Raw genomic sequence first — 26943 nt, forward strand, 5'->3', positions numbered from 1 at the left:
GCAAAACTGTCACATCCATATTTAGCCTAGTTGGCGTTACGGACGTGACAGTTTTGCGTGGTATTGCCCCCGCCGTGGACGTCATCCAATCACAGCGCTCTATTTTGTTAGAGTCTTAAGGCGGGCTTAACAGGATGGCGACAGTCCTGCGACAGTGAACAACAAGGAAGGTGGCTATGGCAAACGAAGAGCGGTTGTTTGAATCGGCGCTTGGCGCCAACTTTGGAGGAGTTGGACTTGTGCTTTTCTTTGAAAGTTGAGCAACACAATGCACTTAAGTCATTCCTTTCGAAGAAGGATGTATTTGCCGTTTTGCCGACCGGATACGGATATGGTCGTAGCGCTGGCCTAATGCATGCCTAGGCAGTTTAAAAGACAATTCTCTGTCCGCCCCTTGGATTAAGCGAGGTGAATGGCTCGATTCCAGACTATACATTTCAATGATATAGGATGGCCCGCCAGGCTAGTTTTTTCCCCCATTTCACCTTGCTTGCAGGCTAGTATAATTAAAATTGAAGACCTTCGCTTAAAAAAAATTAAGACTTTGGCAACGGAATTTAAGACTTTTTCAGACCTTAATTAAGGAACATGACATTTAAGACCGTTTAAAGACTTTTAAGACCCCGCGGCTACCCTGCATTATGTCAGGAATACCAAAAGTACTTCTATACGGCTCTGGGCTATACTTCCCTGTCCATAACTCAGAATTTTCTTATGAACAGCACACAGTGATTTCCAACAAGAGCTATGGATCAATTCATACCGGATTTGTCCTTTAAGTGATTTGTAAACAAAGAGTGCTTTAGGGTCAATCCGGTAAATCAAAGACAATGACTCAATATTACATCTAAATTAGCCCAAAACATTTAGCTCTAATCACTCAAGAGACACTGACAATTGTCAAGAACAAAAACAAAATACAGAAAATACAGTATACACCAGGGGTATTCAATTAATCTTCAGTGAGGTCGTTACGGAAAATTTCCTCAAGCAAAGGTCCGGAGCATCATAATGTTTAGGCTATGTATATGTATGTATGCCAGAGGGGTGGCTCCGGGTGGCACAGGCCACCCTTGAGATTCGATTGGCCACCCCAGGTGCCACCCCAAATCCTAGTCTACGATTGGTCATTAACATGGTGTAAGGCGGGACCTTTCTTGATGCACTTGCAGCAGTGTGAAGTGTCAGACGTCAGAAATGTAAGTGGCAAACACACTTGCCTTTATTGGCCTGCGGCACAATTGAACTGCGGAACGAAAGGTTTCCCCGATCAGGAAATACTCCTCAATACGCAACTTTGTGTAGGCTTAACAGAGGTAGCCTAAATATCGTGCCTATGACGATGACGGCTTTAAAAAAAAAACATTTATTTCACTTGTCTCGCTGGATTGAAGGCAGAATGTGGGCTGTTGCGCAAATAGATGAATGAGGGTCGGGAGATTCCGTTAACAAAAACCTAAAGTTTTGCTAACATTTTCTCCATTATTATCGTAAAATATGTCTCCATGCAGGGCAGGGCTGGTTCTAACCTAGGCTAGGCTACTATATTTGGGTGGGCTGGTAGAAATTTTGGATGGGCAACATAGCAAAGCTGTCAAATTGGATCAAAACAAACACAAAACAATCAGTACTACCTAGCTTGAGTTGCTGCAGCCAACAGCCAGGGATAGGCAGTATGTCTGATACATGTATGTAAAATACAAAATAGTATGTTGTCATTTTTATTTTATTTAGTTGGAAAATCGGCATCATATTTTGTATCAAAATACTTTATAGGTTTGTAGTTTAAAAATAGCGCCAAATTATTTTGGTAAAACCAATAACCTACTTTTGGTGATGTGATTATAAAAGTGCAAAACAATGAATGCAGCACTGGTGCTGACTTGTAATTTGCCCAGAGTTGTGATCAGAATATTGAGATTCAGGGAGATAAGTTTCTTGAGAACTTTAGTCATCCAATTGAAACACATGGAAGTCATCCAATTCAAACACATGGAACCGGTTATGTGGTTGCCCTGCAAGAAGTTGCACCATGTGCAACGTGCACAATGTTCACACAACCACAATACACTCCTTCATACCAACCTCAAGTTTTCAACTGATGATTAATCATCTAATCGGAAGACATGGAACCGGTTATGGTTGCCCTGCAACAAGTTACCCCACGGAAAATTTAATTAATAATTTGCCCAGACTTGTTGTTATCATAATATTGAGATTCAGGAAGATGAAATTGCTTACATACACAATACACTCCTTCATACCAACCTCAAGTTTCTTGAGAAAATAAACAAATAGACAAAAAAGCAGGTCAAATTATTGTAACAGCTACAAAAATAGATGGCCATAGAGTGGGGAAAATGTCTTGGATGAGTATATTTTGTATATCTTCATTTACAGTAATATAATAAAATTGATTATATTTTAATGTCCCCATGATGGAATTTGTTTTAGAACAGCATAGCCCAGTGACAGACAACTTAGATAATTAACTTGAATATGTTTGTATTAAATTTTATTCAAATAAAAAATAAAAAGACATTTTATGTGAGAGTAAGGTATTTGTGTTTTTTTGTCCTTCAATTTATGAGTATGGTGTTTGCATCTGGTTTCCCTAATGTATTTGTGCTAATTTCACATCTTGAGCCTGTTTCTGTTTATCTGGATGTTTTGCCTCATGCATTGAATCAGTGCCTCACTAGTGCCACCCTTGTTAAAAATGTCTAGAATCGCCACTGTGTATATATAATATTAGGAGGAATGGATGGAGCCTAGTTGTAGATAGGTAGATAGATAGATACTTTATTGATCCCCAAGGGGAAATTCAAGAAGATTGTAGGCCTAGGCCTAATGTTTAATGTGAAATAAAATAAGTAGCCTAAAAGGCAACATTCGAAATGAGGAGAAATAAGGCAAGATAAGAGTGATTGGGGAGAAAAACTGAGTAGCCTTGGCTTTTAAAGTGAACTTAAAATAAAATTTGAGCTGAGACAAGGCTGGTTCCTTGAACCCATTAATCAGCAAGTTTAATTTAATTTTTTTAGTTTTTTTTATGTTGACCAAATCCTGGAAACCCAGGAACATCACGCTTGTTGGGCAGTGAATGCATGTCGGCTTAACTAGATTGTGGTGGATCAATCATATTGCCCTCTTAAATCGTAAAATATTCTGTGGTCAGTTCACTGTTGAATGGGCCTAACCTACCCTATGCTTGCTCAATATGCTTTGTCTAGTAGAGGTGCTTCAAATTGGCGCTTTTAAAAATCGCCTGTCTCAGAATAGAAGAGGTCCAGGGCAGAGTGCGAATTACCCCACCATAATTGGGGGGTACTGCTCCTTCACTTTTTCTATGACCATCATGGTCCACTACCATATCAATCCCCACCGTGATCGCCAAGTGCAACATGTGTTGTGCAACACATACAAGGTCTAAACATGTGACAAACTGATAATCAGTCATTGTTCTTATATATTCTGTTGTCTCCCTGCGCCTGTTCACGGTTATATCCTGTGCCTCTCCTGTCTGCTGGCCCTCCTTTCCTTAACACAATGTTCCTACAGTGAAAATAGGAGTTGACTTGTATTGTAACTGTAATGATATTGTTTCACAATATCAGAAACATTATCTGACCCCCCCAAAACTAATATTTCTGTCTCTTTGCAATTGATATCAATGATTAATATGATTGCCCTCAGTAAAAAGCATGTTTAAAAAAAAACACCTTTTCTATGTGTGCCACGGAGACGCTGATTAATGCAGTGCTCATTATATACATGATTAGAGTGTCTTGACGCCGGGCTACTGCATGTGTAGGTCAAAGTCTGCCGATCGCGACATTCCCCTATTTTGTCAAATTGATTTTTATTCCTCTGAGTGTTGCAATTGATATCAAGGATTAATATGATTGCCCTCAGTAAAAAGCACAAGAAACAGGACGCAAAACAGTTACAAACAGTCAGGTTCTTTGCTTCATAAGATGTCGCTGGGCGCATCGGGGACGCTGATGACCAGAGGGGGCGCCGCGTAAAACAACGCGGAGACCACGGAAACGGCCGCCGGATTCGAACTGGCGACGCAATTCTTAAAGTGCTATATAGCACAGCTGCCTTTTCTATGTGTGCCACGGAGACGCTGATTAATGCAGTGCTCATTATATACATGATTAGAGTCTCGTGGACGCCGCTACCGCGTGTGTAGGTCAAAGTCTGCCGATCGCGGCATTCCCCTATTTTGAAAAATTGATTTTTATTCCTCTGGGTGTTGCAATTGAGGGCAATTCTGTGCAAAACTGTCACATCCATATTTAGCCTAGTTGGCGTTACGGACGTGACAGTTTTGCGTGGTATTGCCCCCGCCGTGGACGTCATCCAATCACAGCGCTCTATTTTGTTAGAGTCTTAAAGGCGGCTTAACAGGATGGCGACAGTCCTGCGACAGTGAACAACAAGGAAGGTGGCTATGGCAAACGAAGAGCGGTTGTTTGAATCGGCGTTGGCGTCAACTTTGGAGGAGTTGGACTTGTGCTTTTCTTTGAAAGTTGAGCAACACAATGCACTTAAGTCATTCCTTTCAAGAAGGATGTATTTGCCGTTTTGCCGATCGGATACGGATATGGTCGTCGAGGCGCTGGCCTAATGCATGCCTAGGCAGTTTAAAAGACAATTCTCTGTCCGCCCCTTGGATTAAGCGAGGTGAATGGCTCGATTCCAGACTATACATTTCAATGATATAGGATGGCCCGCCAGGCTAGTTTTTTCCCCCATTTCACCTTGCTTGCAGGCTAGTATAATTAAAATTGAAGACCTTCGTTTAAAAAATTAAGACTTTGGCAACGGAATTTAAGACTTTTTCAGACCTTAATTAAGGAACATGACATTTAAGACCGTTTAAAGACTTTTAAGACCCCGCGGCTACCCTGCATTATGTCAGGAATACCAAAAGTACTTCTATACGGCTCTGGGCTATACTTCCCTGTCCATAACTCAGAATTTTCTTATGAACAGCACACAGTGATTTCCAACAAGAGCTATGGATCAATTCATACCGGATTTGTCCTTTAAGTGATTTGTAAACAAAGAGTGCTTTTAGGGTCAATCCGTAAATCAAAGACAATGACTCAATATTACATCTAAATTAGCCCAAAACATTTAGCTCTAATCACTCAAGAGACACTGACAATTGTCAAGAACAAAAACAAAATACAGAAAATACAGTATACACCAGGGGTATTCAATTAATCTTCAGTGAGGTCGTTACGGAAAATTTCCTCAAGCAAAGGTCCGGAGCATCATAATGTTTAGGCTATGTATATGTATGTATGCCAGAGGGGTGGCTCCGGGTGGCACAGGCCACCCTTGAGATTCGATTGGCCACCCCAGGTGCCACCCCAAATCCTAGTCTACGATTGGTCATTAACATGGTGTAAGGCGGGACCTTTCTTGATGCACTTGCAGCAGTGTGAAGTGTCAGACGTCAGAAATGTAAGTGGCAAACACACTTGCCTTTATTATTCTGCGGCACAATTGAACTGGCGGAACGAAAGGTTTCCCCGATCAGGAAATACTCCTCAATACGCAACTTTGTGTAGGCTTAACAGAGGTAGCCTAAATATCGCGGCCTATGACGATGACGGCTTTAAAAAAAAAAAAACATTTATTTCACTTGTCTCGCTGGATTGAAGGCAGAATGTGGGCTGTTATGCAAATAGATGAATGAGGGTCGGAGATTCCGTTAACAAAAACCTAAAGTTTTGCTAACATTTTCTCCATTATTATCGTAAAATATGTCTCCATGCAGGGCAGGGCTGGTTCTAACCTAGGCTAGGCTACTATATTTGGGTGGGCTGGTAGAAATTTTGGATGGGCAACATAGCAAAGCTGTCAAATTGGATCAAAACAAACACAAAACAATCAGTACTACCTAGCTTGAGTTGCTGCAGCCAACAGCCAGGGATAGGCAGTATGTCTGATACATGTATGTAAAATACAAAATAGTATGTTGTCATTTTTATTTTATTTAGTTGGAAAATCGGCATCATATTTTGTATCAAAATACTTTATAGGTTTGTAGTTTAAAAATAGCGCCAAATTATTTTGGTAAAACCAATAACCTACTTTTGGTGATGTGATTATAAAAGTGCAAAACAATGAATGCAGCACTGGTGCTGACTTGTAATTTGCCCAGAGTTGTGATCAGAATATTGAGATTCAGGGAGATAAGTTTCTTGAGAACTTTAGTCATCCAATTGAAACACATGGAAGTCATCCAATTCAAACACATGGAACCGGTTATGTGGTTGCCCTGCAAGAAGTTGCACCATGTGCAACGTGCACAATGTTCACACAACCACAATACACTCCTTCATACCAACCTCAAGTTTTCAACTGATGATTAATCATCTAATCGGAAGACATGGAACCGGTTATGGTTGCCCTGCAACAAGTTACCCCACGTGAAAATTTAATTAATAATTTGCCCAGACTTGTTGTTATCATAATATTGAGATTCAGGAAGATGAAATTGCTTACATACACAATACACTCCTTCATACCAACCTCAAGTTTCTTGAGAAAATAAACAAATAGACAAAAAAGCAGGTCAAATTATTGTAACAGCTACAAAAATAGATGGCCATAGAGTGGGGAAAATGTCTTGGATGAGTATATTTTGTATATCTTCATTTACAGTAATATAATAAAATTGATTATATTTTAATGTCCCCATGATGGAATTTGTTTTAGAACAGCATAGCCCAGTGACAGACAACTTAGATAATTAACTTGAATATGTTTGTATTAAATTTTATTCAAATAAAAAGACATTTTATGTGAGAGTAAGGTATTTGTGTTTTTTTGTCCTTCAATTTATGAGTATGGTGTTTGCATCTGGTTTCCCTAATGTATTTGTGCTAATTTCACATCTTGAGCCTGTTTCTGTTTATCTGGATGTTTTGCCTCATGCATTGAATCAGTGCCTCACTAGTGCCACCCTTGTTAAAAATGTCTAGAATCGCCACTGTGTATATATAATATTAGGAGGAATGGATGGAGCCTAGTTGTAGATAGGTAGATAGATAGATACTTTATTGATCCCCAAGGGGAAATTCAAGAAGATTGTAGGCCTAGGCCTAATGTTTAATGTGAAATAAAATAAGTAGCCTAAAAGGCAACATTCGAAATGAGGAGAAATAAGGCAAGATAAGAGTGATTGGGGAGAAAAACTGAGTAGCCTTGGCTTTTAAAGTGAACTTAAAATAAAATTTGAGCTGAGACAAGGCTGGTTCCTTGAACCCATTAATCAGCAAGTTTAATTTAATTTTTTTAGTTTTTTTTATGTTGACCCGAAATCCTGGAAACCCAGGAACATCACGTTGTTGGGCAGTGAATGCATGTCGGCTTAACTAGATTGTGGTGGATCAATCATATTGCCCTCTTAAATCGTAAAATATTCTGTGGTCAGTTCACTGTTGAATGGGCCTAACCTACCCTATGCTTGCTCAATATGCTTTGTCTAGTAGAGGTGCTTCAAATTGGCGCTTTTAAAAATCGCCTGTCTCAGAATAGAAGAGGTCCAGGGCAGAGTGCGAATTACCCCACCATAATTGGGGGGTACTGCTCCTTCACTTTTTCTATGACCATCATGGTCCACTACCATATCAATCCCCACCGTGATCGCCAAGTGCAACATGTGTTGTGCAACACATACAAGGTCTAAACATGTGACAAACTGATAATCAGTCATTGTTCTTATATATTCTGTTGTCTCCCTGCGGCCTGTTCACGGTTATATCCTGTGCCTCTCCTGTCTGCTGGCCCTCCTTTCCTTAACACAATGTTCCTACAGTGAAAATAGGAGTTGACTTGTATTGTAACTGTAATGATATTGTTTCACAATATCAGAAACATTATCTGACCCCCCCAAAACTAATATTTCTGTCTCTTTGCAATTGATATCAATGATTAATATGATTGCCCTCAGTAAAAAAGCATGTTTAAAAAAAACACCTTTTCTATGTGTGCCACGGAGACGCTGATTAATGCAGTGCTCATTATATACATGATTAGAGTGTCTTGACGCCGGCTACTGCATGTGTAGGTCAAAGTCTGCCGATCGCGACATTCCCCTATTTTGTCAAATTGATTTTTATTCCTCTGAGTGTTGCAATTGATATCAAGGATTAATATGATTGCCCTCAGTAAAAAAGCACAAGAAACAGGACGCAAACAGTTACAAACAGTCAGGTTCTTTGCTTCATAAGATGTCGCGGGCGATCGGGGACGCGATGACCAGAGGGGGGCGTCGCGTAAAACAACGTGAGACCACGGAAACGGCCGTCGGATTCGAACTGGCGACGCAATTCTTAAAGTGCTATATAGCACAGCGCTGCCTTTTCTATGTGTGCCACGGAGACGCTGATTAATGCAGTGCTCATTATATACATGATTAGAGTCTCGTGACGCCGGCTACTGCGTGTGTAGGTCAAAGTCTGCCGATCGCGGCATTCCCCTATTTTGAAAAATTGATTTTTATTCCTCTGGGTGTTGCAATTGAGGGCAATTCTGTGCAAAACTGTCACATCCATATTTAGCCTAGTTGGCGTTACGGACGTGACAGTTTTGCGTGGTATTGCCCCCCGTATCGTTATATAAAGCTCTATTCCCGCTGGTTTGATTTGCATGCTACAGATTCTATTAATTGCAAAAGAAATGTTGACTGGTAAGTTATTCATGACTGCAGATGCTGACTTGCCTATTTCACGATCCCTCGACCGCAGCAACGCTACTTCCTACCTGAGTTACAAGAATGCCCTTTCACTCCTGTTACAATATGCTGTAATTTATAGCAGGTTAAACAAAAGTGAGAACATATTGTGGGGGAAAATATACTTGCCATTTTGGTACGCTGTTTGTTCAGCAATTTGATCTGATGGTCTAGCGCAGTGGTCCCCAAACTACGGCCCGCCACCTCATTTTGGGTGGCCCCCCAAAACACGTCTGTGGTATATAGCATCTGGCCCGCACGGGAGTACGACATGTCAAACTATAACCTCCGTAATTTCCCCCATTCATTCTCTATGGTGAGTCTTAACAGTACACGTGTAATACTCTTTTTGTCCACTGGTGGTTGTTTTGGCGCTGTTTCGCGTTTACCATCGAAAACGGAATGAAATGTAGGCCTATACCTGCAAACAATGAAAGAGGCCTATGCTGACTGCATCAGTTCTCAAAGTATTCTAAAAGTTTATCAATTAATTGGTAATAACTAACTAACTTCTATTCAAGTCATATTTCTGGGACTTATTCACTCGTTCAAATGTTCATCCAAATTCACAATTCACAAAGTTCTCATCAGGTGAGTGAAAGTTAGAATGGTGGTCATTCCAGATGTTTTTGCCAGCATTTCATAAAACTCTCATAGTTTGAGAACTTTAAATTATTTTTAGGATATTGCTTGTTCACAACTTGAGCTGTGTATGCAAAGACACAGAGTTCAGAGTTCACACATTTTAAATAAAATATACTTTTGGGACTCCCTGCTAATACTTTTTAAAACAATGGTATTAAATTGCAGTAGCCTATGATTAAATATAATGGAATATTCAACTAAGGTAGACTGTTGTTGTTCACAGCACTAAGCTATTTATGTTTACTGATATACTCCGAGTCTCTGGCCCTCTCTTAGAGCCAGGCATAGCTGGCCCTCGGAAGAAAAAGTTTGGGGACCACTGGTCTAGCGTAGTCTTCCAATTTTTTAAGAAGCTGCCGGCCTCTTTTCAGTGGAATTGAGCTGGAACCAGTTTAAACCAGTGGCAATAACGTTAGCTTCGTCATCTTGACTGACATCCCAAAGACATTTTAAAATTCCGTGCATTTTGGCTACAGCATGGCTTAACACCATTCAAAACATACAGACTAAAGCTGTATAAGGCAAAGTAAGCTAGCAACGTTAAATTGTCTAACGTTAGTTTTATATACAAGCGGCACAGCCAGTGATGTAACTTACAAGTAGCTAACATTAACTAGCTAGCTAACTTTATGTGCTGCTTGTCCAGGTTGTTCAATGATATATTGAGTCTAAAAATATGCAAGAACGTTAGCAAATTACCAAAATGTTAATGTACCTTCTCTGAGTTTTTAGTGGTGGCAAGTTCTGCACAATCCTTCATACCCACACACCGTTTCACTTGGTTTCACTGGAAGCAAAATCTAGACTGCATTTTCTGGTAGGAGTCTTCTGCACGCCGAGTTTGTCACGTCCGACCATCATAGACCTCTGAGTCTAACTTGATTTCTCTAACTTGCTAACAAGTCGCAAAGTTAGCTCTGGGAGTAGCAAAAATCAAATTGTGCCTTCTTCCGCGCACCATTGATTATAATATCTACTTTCGAAGGTTGAAGACAAAAGTGCGTTCAGGAAAACGTCTGCGTCTCGATTTAAATCGCCTCCCTCTTGGCGAGAATTTAAAAGGTGATCTCCTTATATGGGCATAGATGGTAGCTTTTTGTAGGCAAACTTCAGAGGTCTGTCAGAGCATCGTCATGTGTGGTGGTCACATCACATGGTTAGGCCTACTGTTTGCAAATGTGAACTTGAAAATATGTGCAATTAAAACAAATAAGCCAATGAAAATCATTTGAGAATTGTTGTACAACAGCTAGAGCTCTTACAGATCAGACTAATTTATAAAACAAATAGGTCTGGATGAGCATTACATTAGTTCACTTAGAGAGCTCTCTGATGGATAAGCCTGAGTAAAATATGAGATATATAAATTGAGCAAGTCTGAGTATTGTATAAGCCTTTGCTGAGATCTCTTTTGTAAATCAAAAAGGACTAAACTGAGATGACTAGAATGAGAACGGTTCAAGCTTGTGAAGAGATCTCTTTTACAGAACTGATGGAGCCTAATCTGAGATTTACCGAAAAGATCTGAAATGAGAATTGCATGAGTTTACAGAGAGAGCTCTCTGGTGGATCAGCCTGAGTAAAATATGAGATGTATAAATTAGACAACACTGAGCATTATTTAAAATATTGATGAGATCTCATTTGTATATTAAAGGGAGTCTACACTGAGATAACTTAACTCTTTTTGCTCCAGAGACAAACCTGAGAAGCGGAGACAAAAGCAATAATCTCATTTTTATATCACTGCGATCTCATTATTGTCTAGGAGAAACAATTGAGAAAGAGAGGAGCTCTCATTTTAACATTTTCTTTCCTCTGGGTCTACTTCCGGGAATTCGCCTGCCCCCTTGGGAGCTGGTTCCAAATGCTCCATGCGGCGCCATACTTGAAAATGGCGTATGCTAACATGCCGAAGCTAATCTGCACGCTCTTGACCCCCTGGCTGTTGCCAGTAACCTGTGAGCCGGTGTCCACATCGCTATTTTTGCACTGACAGCCAAAGATTCTAGAACAGAGCTCCGGACAGCGCTCCTTTCAGAGTGCTGCGGGTCAAGTGTTTATTGTTGCTACAGTAGGTTACCAAACTATCTACCAGCAGCATGTCGTTGCTGCCTGGCTTAATGCTAACTAACTAGCTAACTGAAATGGCCATCTTTCAGGACTCAGTTCACTAAAATATGACTTCGCCAGACAAAAGGAGCTGGCATTACAATAAAATACGTCACCCCTTGTGTCTTTGTAATTTGCATTCGGTTTGCAGTAGTAGTTTAATATTTAGTCACATAGGACTTGGCTGATTTTTTCCTCCACCACTAACGTTAACGTTATACGAACTGTGTTGACAGTGTAAACGCTAGGTCCCGCAGCAATTTTTCAGGACTTTTTTTTGCTGTAATGCTAGCTAACTAGCTAACTGCAATGGCAGCAATCTTTTAGATCTCAGTTCACTAAAATATGACTTCGCCAGACAAAAGGAGCTGGTAGCCTAGGCAATTACAATATAATAGGCACCCCTCATGTCTTTGTAGCCTAATTTGCATTCGGTTTGCAGTAGTAATATTTAGTCACATAGGAGTTGGCTGATTTTTTCCTCGACCACTAGGTCTACACGAACATTGTTGACAATGTAGGTCCCGCCCCTTCCTTGATTTTAATTGGCTAGCTAGAGAGAAGTGACATTGACAAACCAATCAGGAACTGAGAAATCAAACTCCTTCCGTTTCATGCAAACTCTCTCACACACACCACTATACTCTCTCACATATACTACTATACTCTCTTGCATACACCACTATACTCTCTCACATTCACTACTATACTCTCTTGCATTCACTACTATACCTTCTCGCATACACTACTAAACTCTCTCGCATACACTACTAAACTCTCTCGCATACACTAGTATACTCTCTCGCATACACTACTAAACTCTCTCTCACATACACTACTATACTCTCTCACATACACTACCAAACTCTCTCACATACACTACTATACTCTCTCACATAGGCTACACTACTATAATCTCTCACATATACGACTATACTCTCTCATATACACTACTATAGTCACTCTCATACACTACTATAGTCTCTCACATACACTATTATATTCTCTCACATATACTACTAAACTCTCTCACATACACTACTATACTCTCTCACATACACTACTATACACTTTACTCTCTCACATACAGTACACTACTATACTCTCTCACATTCACTACTATACTCTCTCACATACACGACTATACCCTCTCATACATACATGTAAAATGACTATAATAGTGAGTGTGCATGAGTATAGTGGTGTATGTGAAAGATTATGATAGTGTGTGTAAGACCAAGTATGAATTAAGGCCTAGACGGCCCCTCATATATGTCCGTGTGTATGTGTGTGTGTGTGTATCTGTGTGTGTGAGTGTGTGTGTATGTCTGTGTGTGTGAATATTTGTATGTGTGTGTGTGTGTGTGCATGTGTGTGTTTGTGTGAGAATATGTGTGTACAACAAATATTTGTCCTATGTTTATTTTAACATACTTTAAAAACCTTTTATTTGGGAGCTGTGAGGCCGTCATCCTCTTCTCAAGGTGCAACCAGGAAGTAAACAGCTCTGGTCATGTGACAATTTACTCAAAACATTTGACACTGCACACATTTCATTGAAACACTCTATTGTTTCAATATTTACTGAAAGAGTATTGAGATATTCCCCAGTTACAGTTTTAGAGGCTTATAAGTACATATTTGTTTCGGTCACAATTGTGACCGATGGGGTGAAATGAGTTAAACCATAAATTGGAATATTGGACAATGAATAATGTTCTATTCCACTTTCTCTCAATAGGTTGTCCTATGACTTATGATTTACAATTCTACAAGAAAAGTAACTTAATGAAGTGTTGGTGCTTTAAGTGCTTCACTGAACTGAAATTTAAACTTAAAACATCTCAAGATGAATTAACACAATGCAATTTACTTTTTAATTTTAGTATTTTAAAATTTTCAATAAGAACATCACTATGGTTAATGCAGTAACTAAATGGTACAGTAGGCCTATTATTATAGGCTATTGCAATGACTTGCCATGCTCAATCTAAATGTGTCCATTCAATTCACCGTACACAATGATTCGGGCTTTAAATGTAGCAGCGATATTCGGTTTGCACCAAATACCGGATAAAATTGATTGATGCCATCAGAATGAGTTTACACAACTATTTCTAAATATTCTTCTTTTGCTTGATTCATTATTTATTGTGGGCAGCTGTGGCCCACTGGTTAGCACTCTGGACTTGTAACCGGAGTGTTGCCGGTTCGAGCCCCGACCAGTGGGCTGCGGCTGAAGTGCCCTTGAGCAAGGCACCTAACCCCTCACTGCTCCCCGAGCTCCGCCGTTGAAGCAGGCAGCTTACTGCGCCGGGATTAGTGTGCGCTTCACCTCACTGTGTGTTCACTGTGTGCTGTTTGTGTTTCACTAATTCACCGATTGGGTTAAATGCAGAGACCAAATTTCCCTCACGGGATCAAAATGTATATATACTTATACTATATTTCATTGACTCTAATTGATGTTTGGGAAATAGACCTGGACTGAGCTTGATGTGTATTAGTTGTTGTTATTGAGTTAGTTAGCTTCAGTACCAGCTGGCTAAGAGGACTCTTTTCAGGGTTCATCTCCTGGGGTTTTAGTGCCTCAAAATGGAGGGAGTTCTCCGGACTGCTATTCAGGTGCATCCAGAATTTCAAGATTCTTTTCTGTATTGGTAAAGCCAATGGGAAACGGCCTAATTCTGCCCTACATGCATTATTGGGTGTTTTAGATTGAACTTTAAGCATTGAACGGCAGAATTCTGCATGTAGGGCTTCGGTTGGATGCTTGTCCCACTTCGTGTAGTTGTGCATACTGAGTGGACCCCAAACCTCACTTCCATATAGCGCAATAGGCTGGATTATACTGTCAAATATTTTGCACCAGATTGTAGATGTTTATTTTGTGAAATTTTCTTTTTATGCCGTAGAGTGCCCTGCAGGCTTTTGCTTTTAGTGCATTCACTGCCATGCTGAAACTCCCTGATGCAGTAATGATTAGACAAAGGTAGGTATACTGCATTGTGTGTTCTAGGGCGGTGCTGCCTAGGGTGAACGTGTATCTATTTTCCTGACATCTGGGTTTTTTTTTTTTTAAATCATAATTTTGGTCTTTATTGGGTTTACTGCCAGGGCCCAGGACTGACAGTACTGCTCTAGCTCTCTCTCTCTCTCTCTCTCTCTCTCTGCAGCACATGCATTTTCAAATTTACACACAGGCACTGGGCCACGGCCAATCAGAGGGGAGGTCCCACCCTTCACTATCTGTGATTTGTTTAAACCACGATATTGGCCAAATATGTGTCTGTTATTGAACCAAAGGTAGAGTTTCAATGCGGACACTTTTTCCTCTCTCGAATGGCTGGTGCAGACCGGGTCGTTCTCTGATTTTTAGTCGTACTTTTGAAAAATTAGGTCGCATATGCGACCAAATTGGTCGCACTCTGGAGCCCTGTCCAGAACTGTTCATCACAACGAGATGAAACCTTTAATGTGTGACAGAGCAGAAGTCGGCCTTTCCAATGAGACTACGCACTTGTCTGTTGTAAATATGTAAATATGATAACTTGTCTGTTATCATATTTACAGTCTATACTTCTCTGCGTTGACCTGCACACCCATTACTCTCGTTCAAATTACTTGCGAACCTGTGATCGCATAGATATGGCAAGCATATCAGATGAAAGAGGAGACACAGAGCTATCTATTGGTACCAAGTATATCGATCCTTCTGGGTTATAAAAACAGAAGAATTGACTGCAAAATAATAAAGTCATGTACAAAAACCAACGTTGCACACCCATTACTCTCGTTTGAATTACTCGCGAACCTGTGATTGGATAGATATGCCACGTCAGATGAAAGAGGAGACACAGAGCTATCATTTGATACCAAGTACATCCTTCTGGGTTATCAAACAGGCGATGTGACAGCAAAATAATAACTTCATATAGCCGACTTACCCCACGTTTTTGCGTGCAAAGCATTTTCATAATCCAACTCTTATCATGTGTTTCTCTGCAAAGCATGTTCATAATCCGGTTTTGAGATCCTAGCAAATTCCGGCATGGCATCCCATTCAAGGCTCACATTGCATCCCAATTTGTTCGACAAAGAAACACCTTTTTGCCTTTACTTTGTTCATGGCAATGCAGTAAAAAGTTGTTGTAGAGAATCATCATGAGGGCACACACAGGCTAACACGCAAACTCAGGTCAAGTCAGGTCAGATTAGTTCGTGTCACAGATATGGAGCGCAGAAAGGTAATTTTTCATCACTAAATAAAAAATATGGCATTTATTTCTGTAAGGCGCACACCACATATGTAAATTGTTCAGCGCCCTCCAAAATGGTTCTTATATTGCCAGATTCAGGACAGTCTGTCCTACACATACATGTAAGTCATGTCCAGCTGGCAGCTTGCTGTGGTGGGATGTATTTCAAAATGTAAGAATTCACTTTATGCCAAAGGCTATTGTGACGTCCTTCCGCTGAAATGTCAGCCACCGCGATTGCTTCCCGTAGCATAGGCGTCTACTTGTTTTGGTAGGTAGCTGCTACGCTAATGTTAGTTGACAAGACATGAAAAAGTCAACGTTTAAATACCAGAAAGTGTCTGGTACAACTGCCGAACACTGCTGTGTACCACAGTGCCAGGCATCTGCAAAGTACAATACTGTATCGGAACTCCCCCTATTACCGTCGGTCCCGTATTTTCGCCGTCTTGCGTGTATGTGTCACTTAATATCCATTTCTATACAAACCAAGACGACGGACTCCTAAAGAAACGCAACCACCCACACCATAGGTGTATTTAAATGAGCTATGTACCAAAAATGACATTTTACCGTGACTTGAAGAGCTGTAAACAGTGTTGTAAGGCTGCATGTACACAACCGCTTGGAGCTCCAGTGGAATTTTAATTTCATGACGAGAATTCTCGGTCTAACCGTTCATGTGCCGTTGAAACGTCGTAAATACAGTAGGCGACCGATCAGGCCAGCACTATAACTCCGAGCGTGGTAGACAAAATCAGATATTTCAGGCAGTAAATGCTCCCGTTAAGAACCAAACCAGATTTTGTTCAAATCTACACAACTATGGCTACTGAAAAATGTAAGGTTCATTTAGCAAATGTTATTTTGAAGTGTTAAAAAACATTGTTGTTTTAGAATTTCTGAACAAAAGTGGTGATAATTGGGGGTGTTACTTAGCTTTTTTACTTTTCCTGCCGATGAGGAGTGGATTGTCACTATCCGCAGGGACAAATTCAGTGTAATGCCTCACCGGCACTTGTAACCGGTGAGGCGTTAGCCGGCACTTCAAAACTAAAGACATCCGTGAACCGGTTACATGCAGCTATTCCGACATGCCGCTACTTATACACTGGCGTCTAATTATCGAAGTGGCGGCATTAACATTAATTTTCAAGCGTCCCACTACTGCGACAATTTTTTTTCCATTGTCGGAGTAGCGACACTTGACCTTTTTTAAAACGTCCTGCCATTCCGACACAAGTGGCATAGCCAGGATTTTACAACGGAGTGGACTATTGCGAAGTAGGCCTAGGGTGGGCCTTTATTTTTTTATTCCAATATGGGCAGTATAGCCTAGGCCTACAGTAATCCCAACTTTAAACAACACTCGATTTCATCACAGCTCAGATGATTCATGGCAAAAAACAATAAAAGGCTACATTGATAAATAACAGGGGCAACAGGATTGGATTCTAAAATAGCCTACGCACAATAACTTCAACCGAAAGGTTTCAAGGAGTCCAAGAGTGCGCCTCACACACAACAAACAGACACCTCACACACAACAGCTCCGTTGAACAGTGTATTTTTCGTGTTTAAGAGCTAAAAAAGTTGATTAGAGAGTCACCTTTGAAATGCCGGGTAGCCTAAATTATAGTCTATAGCGCGTGCATCTCAGAGGAAGAGATTTTGTAGAGAGAGAGAGGATACAAGGATACAAGGATACAAGGAAGTTTATTGTCACATGCATATAGTTACTGGAAGTAAGAAATGCAGTGAAATTATGTCTGGTGTCAGCCTATTTGTGCATTAATGGGGGTAAAAAGTGCAGTAGAAGAGGGGTTTAGTAGATTAAGTGGCAAGGGCTGCATAAAAAGGTGGGGAGGATTGGGATTGGGTGGGGGGCACCAACAAGCAGCACCCAAGGCAACAGGGGCAAGGAAAAACTCCCTTACCAAGGAAGAAACCTTGGGCAGATCCACGGCTCAAGGGGCTAACCCAACTGCCAGGGTCTTGGTGTGTGTGTTGGGGGATGACAGGGGAGATGGGATAGTGTGCTGTGTATGTGGGGAGAGGGCAGTGTGCAATATGTGTGTTGGAGAAGCTTCCTCATGAGACAATGTGCTGTGTATTGGGGGGCAGGGACTTACTATTGCAAGCAGAGTACTGTATGTAATGTATGTAGTGATGACAGTGAAGATGTGTGTGTGGGAGGGAGGGGGAGGGGCAGTGACTGTGTGTGTGTGTGTGTAGTGGGTAGGTGGGGGGGCAGTGTGCTGTAAGTATGTAGAGGATGTGTGTTGGAGAAGATCCACAAGAAGACAATGTGCTGTGTATGTGGGGGCAGTGTGCACCAAGTATGTAGAGGAGGCTTACTGTAGCAAGCAGTGTGCTGTATGTATGTGAAGTGATGACAGTGATGATGTAAGTGTGTGTGTTGGGGGGGGGTCAGGGACTTACTATTGCAAGCAAGAGTACTGTATGTCATGTATGTGAGTGATGACAGTGAAGATGTGTGTGTGGGCGGAGCAGAGCACTGTGTGTGTGTGTGTGTAGTGTGTGTGTGTGGGTAGGTGGGGGCAGTGTGCTGTAAGTATGTAGAGGATGTGTGTTGGAGAAGATCCTGAAGACAATGTGCTGTGTATGTGGGGGGCAGTGTCTTTGTACAGTATCTATCAGTCCACGGTCAGCAGAATGTTTATGTTTGTATATACTTTAGGCCTTTTGCTACCTTGTTAAAATACTTCTTTGGTCAATCTGCTTTTGTTTGGTCTCATTTTTAATTACTGTCTCTTACCTTTTAAAACTTAAGCCATACACAACACTGAAATGCTTAGATCCAAGTAATTTATTACTCATTGACCCTAAACATTAGCCTGGCGAGCCAGACCCACATTAAAATGTAGGGTCTGGGCACTCACCGTTCGCAGTGCTCAGTCCGAGGGGCGGGATAATCAGTTGTCTTTCAAATTCCCTCTGCACGCAATAGGACCTTAATAGATATTTGTTTTCAAGTAGCAGGAATTCAAGCCAAACCGTTGCAACTCTGCCATCAATCATTATGTTAAGCCCACCAAACGACTCTATACTCGATTTCAATGCCCTGATTAAGTTTCGATTTCTGGAGCTCATAAGCCAACGGAGAGTTGCTAGACTAGCCCGCTAGGGGCGCGTCTAGATTTCTAGGCTACCTAAACATTACATCACAAACAAAAACACAATGCAGCAACATTTCACTGATGAGGTTGAAATTTATTTCCTACACAGTAGCTTCAAAAACATTTACACTGCAATCAATTCATTAGTTTGCCAAAAAGGCATTGAGGTAGAAATAAAAAAAGAAACAGTCAACTTTTTCTTTAATGGTTTGTATGACTTCCCTGTCGCGGGGAATTCTCTTGATAAACATGTCATCTGCTGTGTAAACCACAAAGTCACACCAGTCACACCCAGAAACCAACATTTGTCCCCTGACCTGCCAGTAATAAGGATGGGATTGTCTCAGTGTTTGTGTCCCATCCTTTATCATAATGTAAGGGCAGTCCACATAGCTAGCTACGTTTAGTTATTTAATTTCTAATAGGCCAAACACTGGCTGCCCCACAGGATCATACACTATCCCATCAGGTGTTGACCCCATCCATGGTGCCTCAGGGTGGATCAGGAACCCACATGGGTAGTGGTTGACCTCCCTTACCTTGCAGTACTCCTCTACTGCTATAGGCTCCAAGGCATATAATAATGTGCTTTTTGTCTTTGTATTATTTAAAAATTAAATCAGTGCAAGTATTAATACATGAAATTGTGGCAGATCTGGGTAGCCTCTACTGAAAAACAAACAAACAATATAGCATGTGTGTATGGCACTTACAATGACCAGCAAGGGCGTAGGTTTGGTCTCAGCTTTGGTGGGGACACATCCCCAACTCCTGCTGTCACGATACCAACATTATTGTTTCAATACCAATACCAAGTGAAGAATCTCGATTTCGATACCTTTGCGATTTTTTAAAACTTGATTTGGTTTGGGGGCCCCCGCCACCTTGATGCCATCAGTAATATTGAATATTGTGTGATCATTCACATCAGTGGCAATCATAGAATTCGATTTACCCTCCACACAAACAAACACACACACACACACACAGAAAGTGATGGTTGTCATAGGTTTCTATTTCATATTTATATACTGTACATTGTCAATTATTTATACCATTTTATGATATGCATAATTACTAATACCTAAACATTTTTGGCAATTTGAATACATCATATTGATATTTAAATTAATACTCTACACTTGTTTTCTACAAATATCATCACATTTGTGTTGTGCAAGTATAATTGTGTGCCTGTCACTCTAAGGAGAACGTGAAAGCAATTAGCTTTCAGACTCACGGTTTTAGGCTAGTGGAAAATAGTTTTGCATAGTGCAAGGATATGTGGAATCAATTCATCATGTTTGCTATGTCATTAGATAAAATAAATGCTCAAAAAACAAGTCAAAGAAAAAATCTTTCCTGAATGAGATCATAAAAGGAGATATGTAAGTGTATGAAATTCACCATAGTTTATCTTTGATTTCTTTGCACTGTGCAGGCTATACGTTCACAAATACATTAGCCTACATAAACAGACTATAGGAACAGGAAAATGTCTCAGATCCATTGTTTATTGTGACTGCAAGATTGGTAGCCCAATTAACAGTCAGTGACATGGTGACTTCTATTCTGTGCTATATGCCACTGTCTGTGCGGCACACCCCTATTCAACATGACTCCTAACCTTGGTTGAAAGATTACAGAAGCTAGGTTTAGCTATAACAATGTCCTGGGTAATATCCTAACAGTTAATGCTATTTTCCTTAGTAAAATCCGAATTTGAAAGCCTTGTCACCAGTTACCACAGTCTGTAGTTACTTTGCCTATTAGACTCTGCATAATGAAAAAGCTTTGAATGTTCCTTTTCTACTTTGGTGGCATAGCTGATATACAAAGCACAAAAAGGGGCAAAATGTGCATGCTGAAGGGCAAAGGGAATATTGTAACAATGTTACAATAGAAACAATCGCAAAGGGAATATTGTAACAATGTCAAATAGAAACAATGTTTTACACTGGGCTTTTTTTGGGTTATGTATTGGTAGACATCCCTGATAATTTAGCACACACTCGCTCGCTTTTCTGACAGTGTCAAAGTAGGCCTAGGCTATGCTTTGACGCTGTTGTGTGTGTCAGATAAACCCCCTTCGGTTTCAGCCAATCAAATGACAGTGTTTCTTTTACTGTCGTCCTGGCCGTAGGCATAGGCCAAATAGCACAAAGTGTTTGCTAAACTATTGGTGGGGACAATTTTGTCATCTCAAAATTTTGATTGGGACTAGTCACTAGCGTCCCACCCTAAACCTACGCCCATGATGACCAGGATAAATGCTTCTAACTAAAGGTACTGAAAATGCCCTTAAAACAGTCTAGGGTTCTAAGTCAAACACAAAGCAGCACACCACCCTCTTATGACTCTGACGAAAACGATGACAGTCAACATGAGGGAGTGATTTAATGACTTTAATCTGTGGATAGCTCCCATATGTTCCCATATGTAATACTTGTGCCGCTCTGTGTAAACAACTGGCTTTGTCTTTCTCTAGCTGTGTGATAAGCTGAATACCAGTCAAAGACTGTTTGCTTATGGTGTGTTCTGTTTTCCCTTGTTACCGTAATGGTGTTGGCGTCAGAATGCCACCAGACCTGTGCACGGTGTACAGGACCTGAGCCCAACCTCTGCACACAGTGTGGCAAGGGCCTGGCCCTCGACCCCAACACTTTGATGTGCGGAGTGACCGGTGACTCAGGCTGCCCGCCCAGGACCTTCCTGCATGCCAACCGCTTCACCTGCCAGGCATGCCAACGACAATGCCAGTCTTGCGAGGGGCCGGGACCTGCTGACTGCCTGACCTGTGCCCTGCCCAGATACCTCCACAGTAAGACTCACTCGCAGCTGTACACGGCCCACCACTACTAGTTTTTTTGTGTATTCATTTTCAGCTTGATTTAGTTCTGGCATATATACTGCATAAGTTAAGTGTGAAATCAAATTTAAGTATTTGCCTCTTTTGACATTTCCAATTCAGAGAATGCTTGAGAACAGCAGGTTGTCACCATACAGACATCCTTTAGTTCATGTCTGAGAAAACCATGAAACCATGGCACCATGAAATGTGATGTGGAATGCCCCACTGATCTAACCAGTTATGGGGAATGTCTGTGATATTGTACAGCATGTGCACTATGTGTTCTTTGTGGTGTGCGGTTGTGTGTGTGTGTGTGTGTGTGTGTGTGTGTGTGTGTGTGTGTTCACATGTGCCCTTGTGCCCGCAGAGGGCTTGTGTGTAAGTGAGTGCCCAGCGGGCAGCTACGCTGCCAGTGAGGAGGCTGACGGCATGGATCTCGGCTTCTGCTCCACCTGCGACCATGTTTGCGCCACCTGCTCCGGGGCCTCACCCAAAGACTGCACCTCCTGCTCTCGGGGCTACCTCCGACTGCTGCACCTCTGCGTCTCCCACTGCCCTACGGGGTAAGACAGGAAGGGTTGGAATCAAAGAGCCACCTGAGTACTGTCACACGTTGCCCACGGCAACGGCAGTTTCACAATGCATGTGATATGTGATGTGATATGTGATACTTACATAGATAGATGGGAAATGTCGTTAAACAGGAAATTTGTAGTCACAGTCACATACATACAATGCACAACATACAACCAGTGTTGCCAGCGACTTTGTCGCCATATTTAGAGAGATTTCAGACCCCCCAAGCGACTTTTTTTGTAAAAAGCGACTAGCGACAAATCTAGCTACTTTTTCTGCCGTTCTTGGAGACTTTTTGAGACTCTGATGTGATGGCATGTAACGTCCCTTTTTACTCTTATGAGTGAGCAGTGAGTTCGGCTGTGCTGTGTAAGAGTCTCATGCCTATTTCGTTTGTGAATTAGCCTACATCGAGTTCGCCCAAAGCGTAGCCCCATGATTATTCAAGTAATGACTGACCTATGTAGTATCAGCCCATGTTATCCATGGAAGTAGATGTTCTATAGATCTAACAGCTCAGGAAGGTGCAGCAACTTCGGGTGAGATTACAACCAGAGTCAACGAGACGAGAGCAATGACATGATGACAGGGAAACAGGGACACGCTTTCTAGCACCGTTCAACAAGGAAAGTAGGCTACAACTTCATTCACAACCAGATAGTTCAAAATCGAGCATACAAGTTAGAAAAACCTAAAGCATTCGTTTAGGCTATGTCGCCTCAATGTTGTCAATGCAGGACAGACTGTCGGCTGAGGGGAAAAAAATTATGTCGGTCTGTCTGAGTGACATTAACTAAATAAATCCAAAATATAGCCATTGTTGTAAAGTTAAATTGTGTGTAGCCTATGGTGAAGTTATAATCAGACTTCAAGCTATGCAAAGCAAATGCAACAGTTGGGAATAGGTTGGAAATTATTTTCAACCACTTAATGCTCATTCTGGTGTATAGGCCTACTATGACAAGATGTACATAAGTGTAAAGTGTATCAATTACCCTAATGTACAAGTATGTTAAATTAAATATATTTAAATTAGGCTCTTAAAGTTGCCTATTTCAGTAGGCCTAGGAGAAAAGCAAACAGGTGTAAAGGGGAATTAAAGGGCCATCACCGTTTTTTTTTGGGTGGGGTCACGACCTGGTGACGTAATTGATATGCAAATTAGTGTGTGACGTCATCTAGCAACATTTAGCGACTTTTGGAGCTGGCTTTAGGTACTTTCCATTTGAAATAGTTGGCAACACTGCATACAACACTGACACATTGCCACCATTGAGAGAACATTTACATGGAACATGGAAACAGTGTGGGAACACCTAATCCATTGGTTAGGTTACTTTCAGACAGGAACACATTGTCTTTGAACATGTGTGAACATGTGTTCCCCTTCAACAACTCTCAACATTGATTGTAAAATGAGGATACAGTGACTAGTTCTTTTGTTCTTTCAGATGAGTCAGTAGACTCTGCGTGTTTTTTTCTGGCCAAATGGGCACCCATACAGATAGATAGATGAGAATAATGAATATGTAACAGTTAAGTGATAGAAATACAATAGTGAAGAGATTTTGGTTCCCTTCTCCCAGGTTCTATGCAGATGGGGACCGCTGTGAAAAATGCCACCGTTCCTGCGATCAGTGTTCTGGTCCTGGACCTGAGTCCTGCCAGGCCTGTCCCGCGCCACTGCTAGAACTTCACGGAACCCGGCTCTGTGTGGAACACTGCCCACAGCGGTTCTACCAGACAGGACAGCGCTGCACCCAGTGTCACACCAGCTGTCAGAGCTGCACAGGTGATCGGTTCTCAAAGGGCCACAAAACAGACGAATAATGAATAATGTCGGACATGAATAATGTCGACAAAAAACACACACTGATTTTTTTTATGTGAAGATGGAGTCTGTGATAGAGAAAGCTTGTTAGTGCTTGAGTTCAACTTGAGCCAATGAAATCACACCTCTCTCTCTTCTGTGCTACTGAGGAAAGACATTTTCCGAATTACAAATGTGGACTGCCCTTTTCATTTGGATAGTGTTGGTTTAGCAACTCATAGCAGACACATAGAGTTGAAGGGTTAAAGTCCTCACACTGATCCTGTTTGAGGGCAAGGCAGCAGGATGCTTGTGCTCCAATTCTAAAATGGTCTGATACTTGTTACACTCCCATTGTGGGCAGTCAGGATGTTTGGATTATCTCTCCCAGCCTCCAAACAGACCTGACATGCACCTACACCTGGAGTGACACATGTGGAGCAGAAGCCTAATGAAGTGTGTGTGTATTTGAATGTCTTCACTCGTGTGTATGTGTGCTTGAGTTTGAGTGTGTGTTTGTGTTTGTCTGTATGTGCTCATATTTGATTTGTGAATGTTTTTTTTTATTATCTGTGAGTGCATTTCATATTTGATTGTGTGTGCGTGTGTGTTTTCAGATTCCAACCCTCAGAGCTGTGTGACATGTGACTGGGGCAGTATTCTGCAGAAGGGTGTGTGCTACCCCCGCTGTGAAGAGAGTCGTTACTTATCCCTGAGTGTGAGTTGGTGGTCACTAGAGGTCCAAGCACATGTGCACAGACAGTACCCTCCTGGATCCCTCCAGGCTTGGTTACAATTACGGATGTTTTTTAAATGTATATTTTTGGGGCTTTCGTCTTCAGTGGGTTTCGACTATCAGTGAGTGAGTAGGAGACAGAGATATGGGGGTAGGAATGAGAAATGACACTGACTCGGAATCAATCCCGGGGGTCCCGGGATCAGGATGGGATACTGAAGCATGCGACATCCAGCGTAACCATCATATTCCACCCTTGTCATACTTACACTGCAAAAATTGCTTTTCTAATAACATCTAACCAAGTCTTATTAATCTTTCAAGATAAAAAAATCTAGTTGGTATTGTTTTCAGTATAAAGAGACTTACCTAGTGCTTTCTCGTAAAAATCATTTGACTGTATTTAAAAATAAATGTATTTATTTTAAGACGTCTCATCCTGAAAACAAGCAAATTTGTCTGCCAGTGGGTTAAGCAAATTTGTCCTAAAAACAAGCACAAACAAGTACATTTGTCTTGATAAGACTCCTTAAAATAAGTCAAAGTGTTCTTAAATTAAGTCAAAATGATCTTTAGAGAGAACACTAGGGAAGTCTCTTCCTTCATACTAAACAATACCAAATAGATTTTTTGATTTTAATAACCCTTGGTTAGACTTTATTTTTTGCAGTGTACTCATCATCCTTTCAAAATCTTGACTTGACCAATGCCTAGTTTTGTATCATTACACTAGTTAGATGTGTACCTGTTGTTTTTTTTTTCCATATATATATTTTGTTTACCACGCTCGGAGTTTGGTGCTGGGCTGGTGGGTGCCCTATTTCACACGGCACATCAATGGTTAGACCGAGAATTCTCGTCGCAAAATCAAAATTCCACTGGTGCTCCAAGCGGATTTGTAGACGCAGCCTTACAACACTGTTTACAGATACAGATACAGATTCACTGTAAAATGTAATTTTTAGTAATTTAGCTAATTTAGATACACTTATGGTGTGGGTGCTTGCGTTTCTTCAGGAATCCGCCGTCTTGGTTTGTATAGAAATGAGTATTAAGTGACATATACACGTAAGAGGGCGGAAATAGGGGACAGACGGTAATAGGTGACGTTTCGATATATGATTAGTGCTTTTCACAGGCACAATTCACAAATTCCTTTACAAGAACATGTACTGTAGATACACTAAAAATACAAAACAAACCAAACAAACCCGCTGCGTTATGCGTTATGGTTTGTATTATAGTATTTATTTATTTTCATTAGGCTATTGATTGAATTGACATTGTTGTTTATTATTGCTGTTCTCCTTGGTGTAGTCTTACCAACTTTTTAAATTATTTACTGTTAAATTTAACTGTTGTATTATTGTTATTTGTATGCTGCTTTGGACAAAAGCGTCAGCTAAATACCATAACCATAGCATTCTTGACAGAGCAGCTGTGTAAAAACCCCTCGGTCATCCAGCAGACTGACAGTTTGTGTTGTTCTTGTCCAACCCAGGAGGTGTGTGAGCTGTGTGACGGCTCCTGCAGACACTGCTCGGCTGCCGGCCCTCAGAGCTGCCTGACATGCCATGCCGGCTTCGCTCTCCACGCCATGGAAGGCCGCTGTGTCCGCTGCTGCCCGCAGGACCTTGTGCGCCAGCATGCGGCCAGGGAGGAGGAGGAGGAGCAGAGGGAAGGGGAGCAGGAACATGAGACCTGCTGTGTGTGTGACCCTGGCACAGGTATGGGTGTGTATGTGTGTGTGTGCTCAAAGTGGCTCTCATTGAGGCATTCCTGTGTTCAGATCTGCGCTGGTTCCTACACTTGATTGATATATGAGGGCCAGCAGGCGCACCTGCAGGTGTACGACCATACGCACTGTGTGTACCATCAGGCTACTCAACAACAAGAGAGAATTTCCCCTGTGTGTGTGTGTATTCACACCAAATTGGCCTACCATAACTTCCCAACTCTGCACAGTGGCTCTCATTGAGGCATTCCTGTGTTCAGATCTGCGCTGGTTCCTACACTTGATTGATATATGAGGGCCAGCAGGCGCACCTGCAGG

The 26943-nt window shown here is 41.4% G+C and overlaps 1 protein-coding gene across 2 annotated transcripts in view; it reads left to right on the forward strand.

Annotated features, from left to right (window-relative positions):
* LOC125304046 (proprotein convertase subtilisin/kexin type 5) overlaps positions 1-26617 on the forward strand; it is a gene marked incomplete at its 3' end in the record, with an annotated part of 111762 nt that extends 85145 nt beyond the window's left edge. For both annotated transcript variants that reach the window (XM_048258103.1, XM_048258104.1), the window contains 5 exon segments: positions 21493-21738; positions 22136-22331; positions 23931-24136; positions 24772-24872; positions 26392-26617. In XM_048258103.1, the coding sequence (XP_048114060.1) occupies positions 21493-21738; positions 22136-22331; positions 23931-24136; positions 24772-24872; positions 26392-26617 (975 nt within the window).
* Positions 26618-26943: the final 326 nt, after the last annotated feature.

This window comes from Alosa alosa, chromosome 11 (genome assembly GCF_017589495.1).
Source record: "Alosa alosa isolate M-15738 ecotype Scorff River chromosome 11, AALO_Geno_1.1, whole genome shotgun sequence".
NCBI classification, from domain to species: Eukaryota; Metazoa; Chordata; class Actinopteri; order Clupeiformes; family Clupeidae; genus Alosa; species Alosa alosa.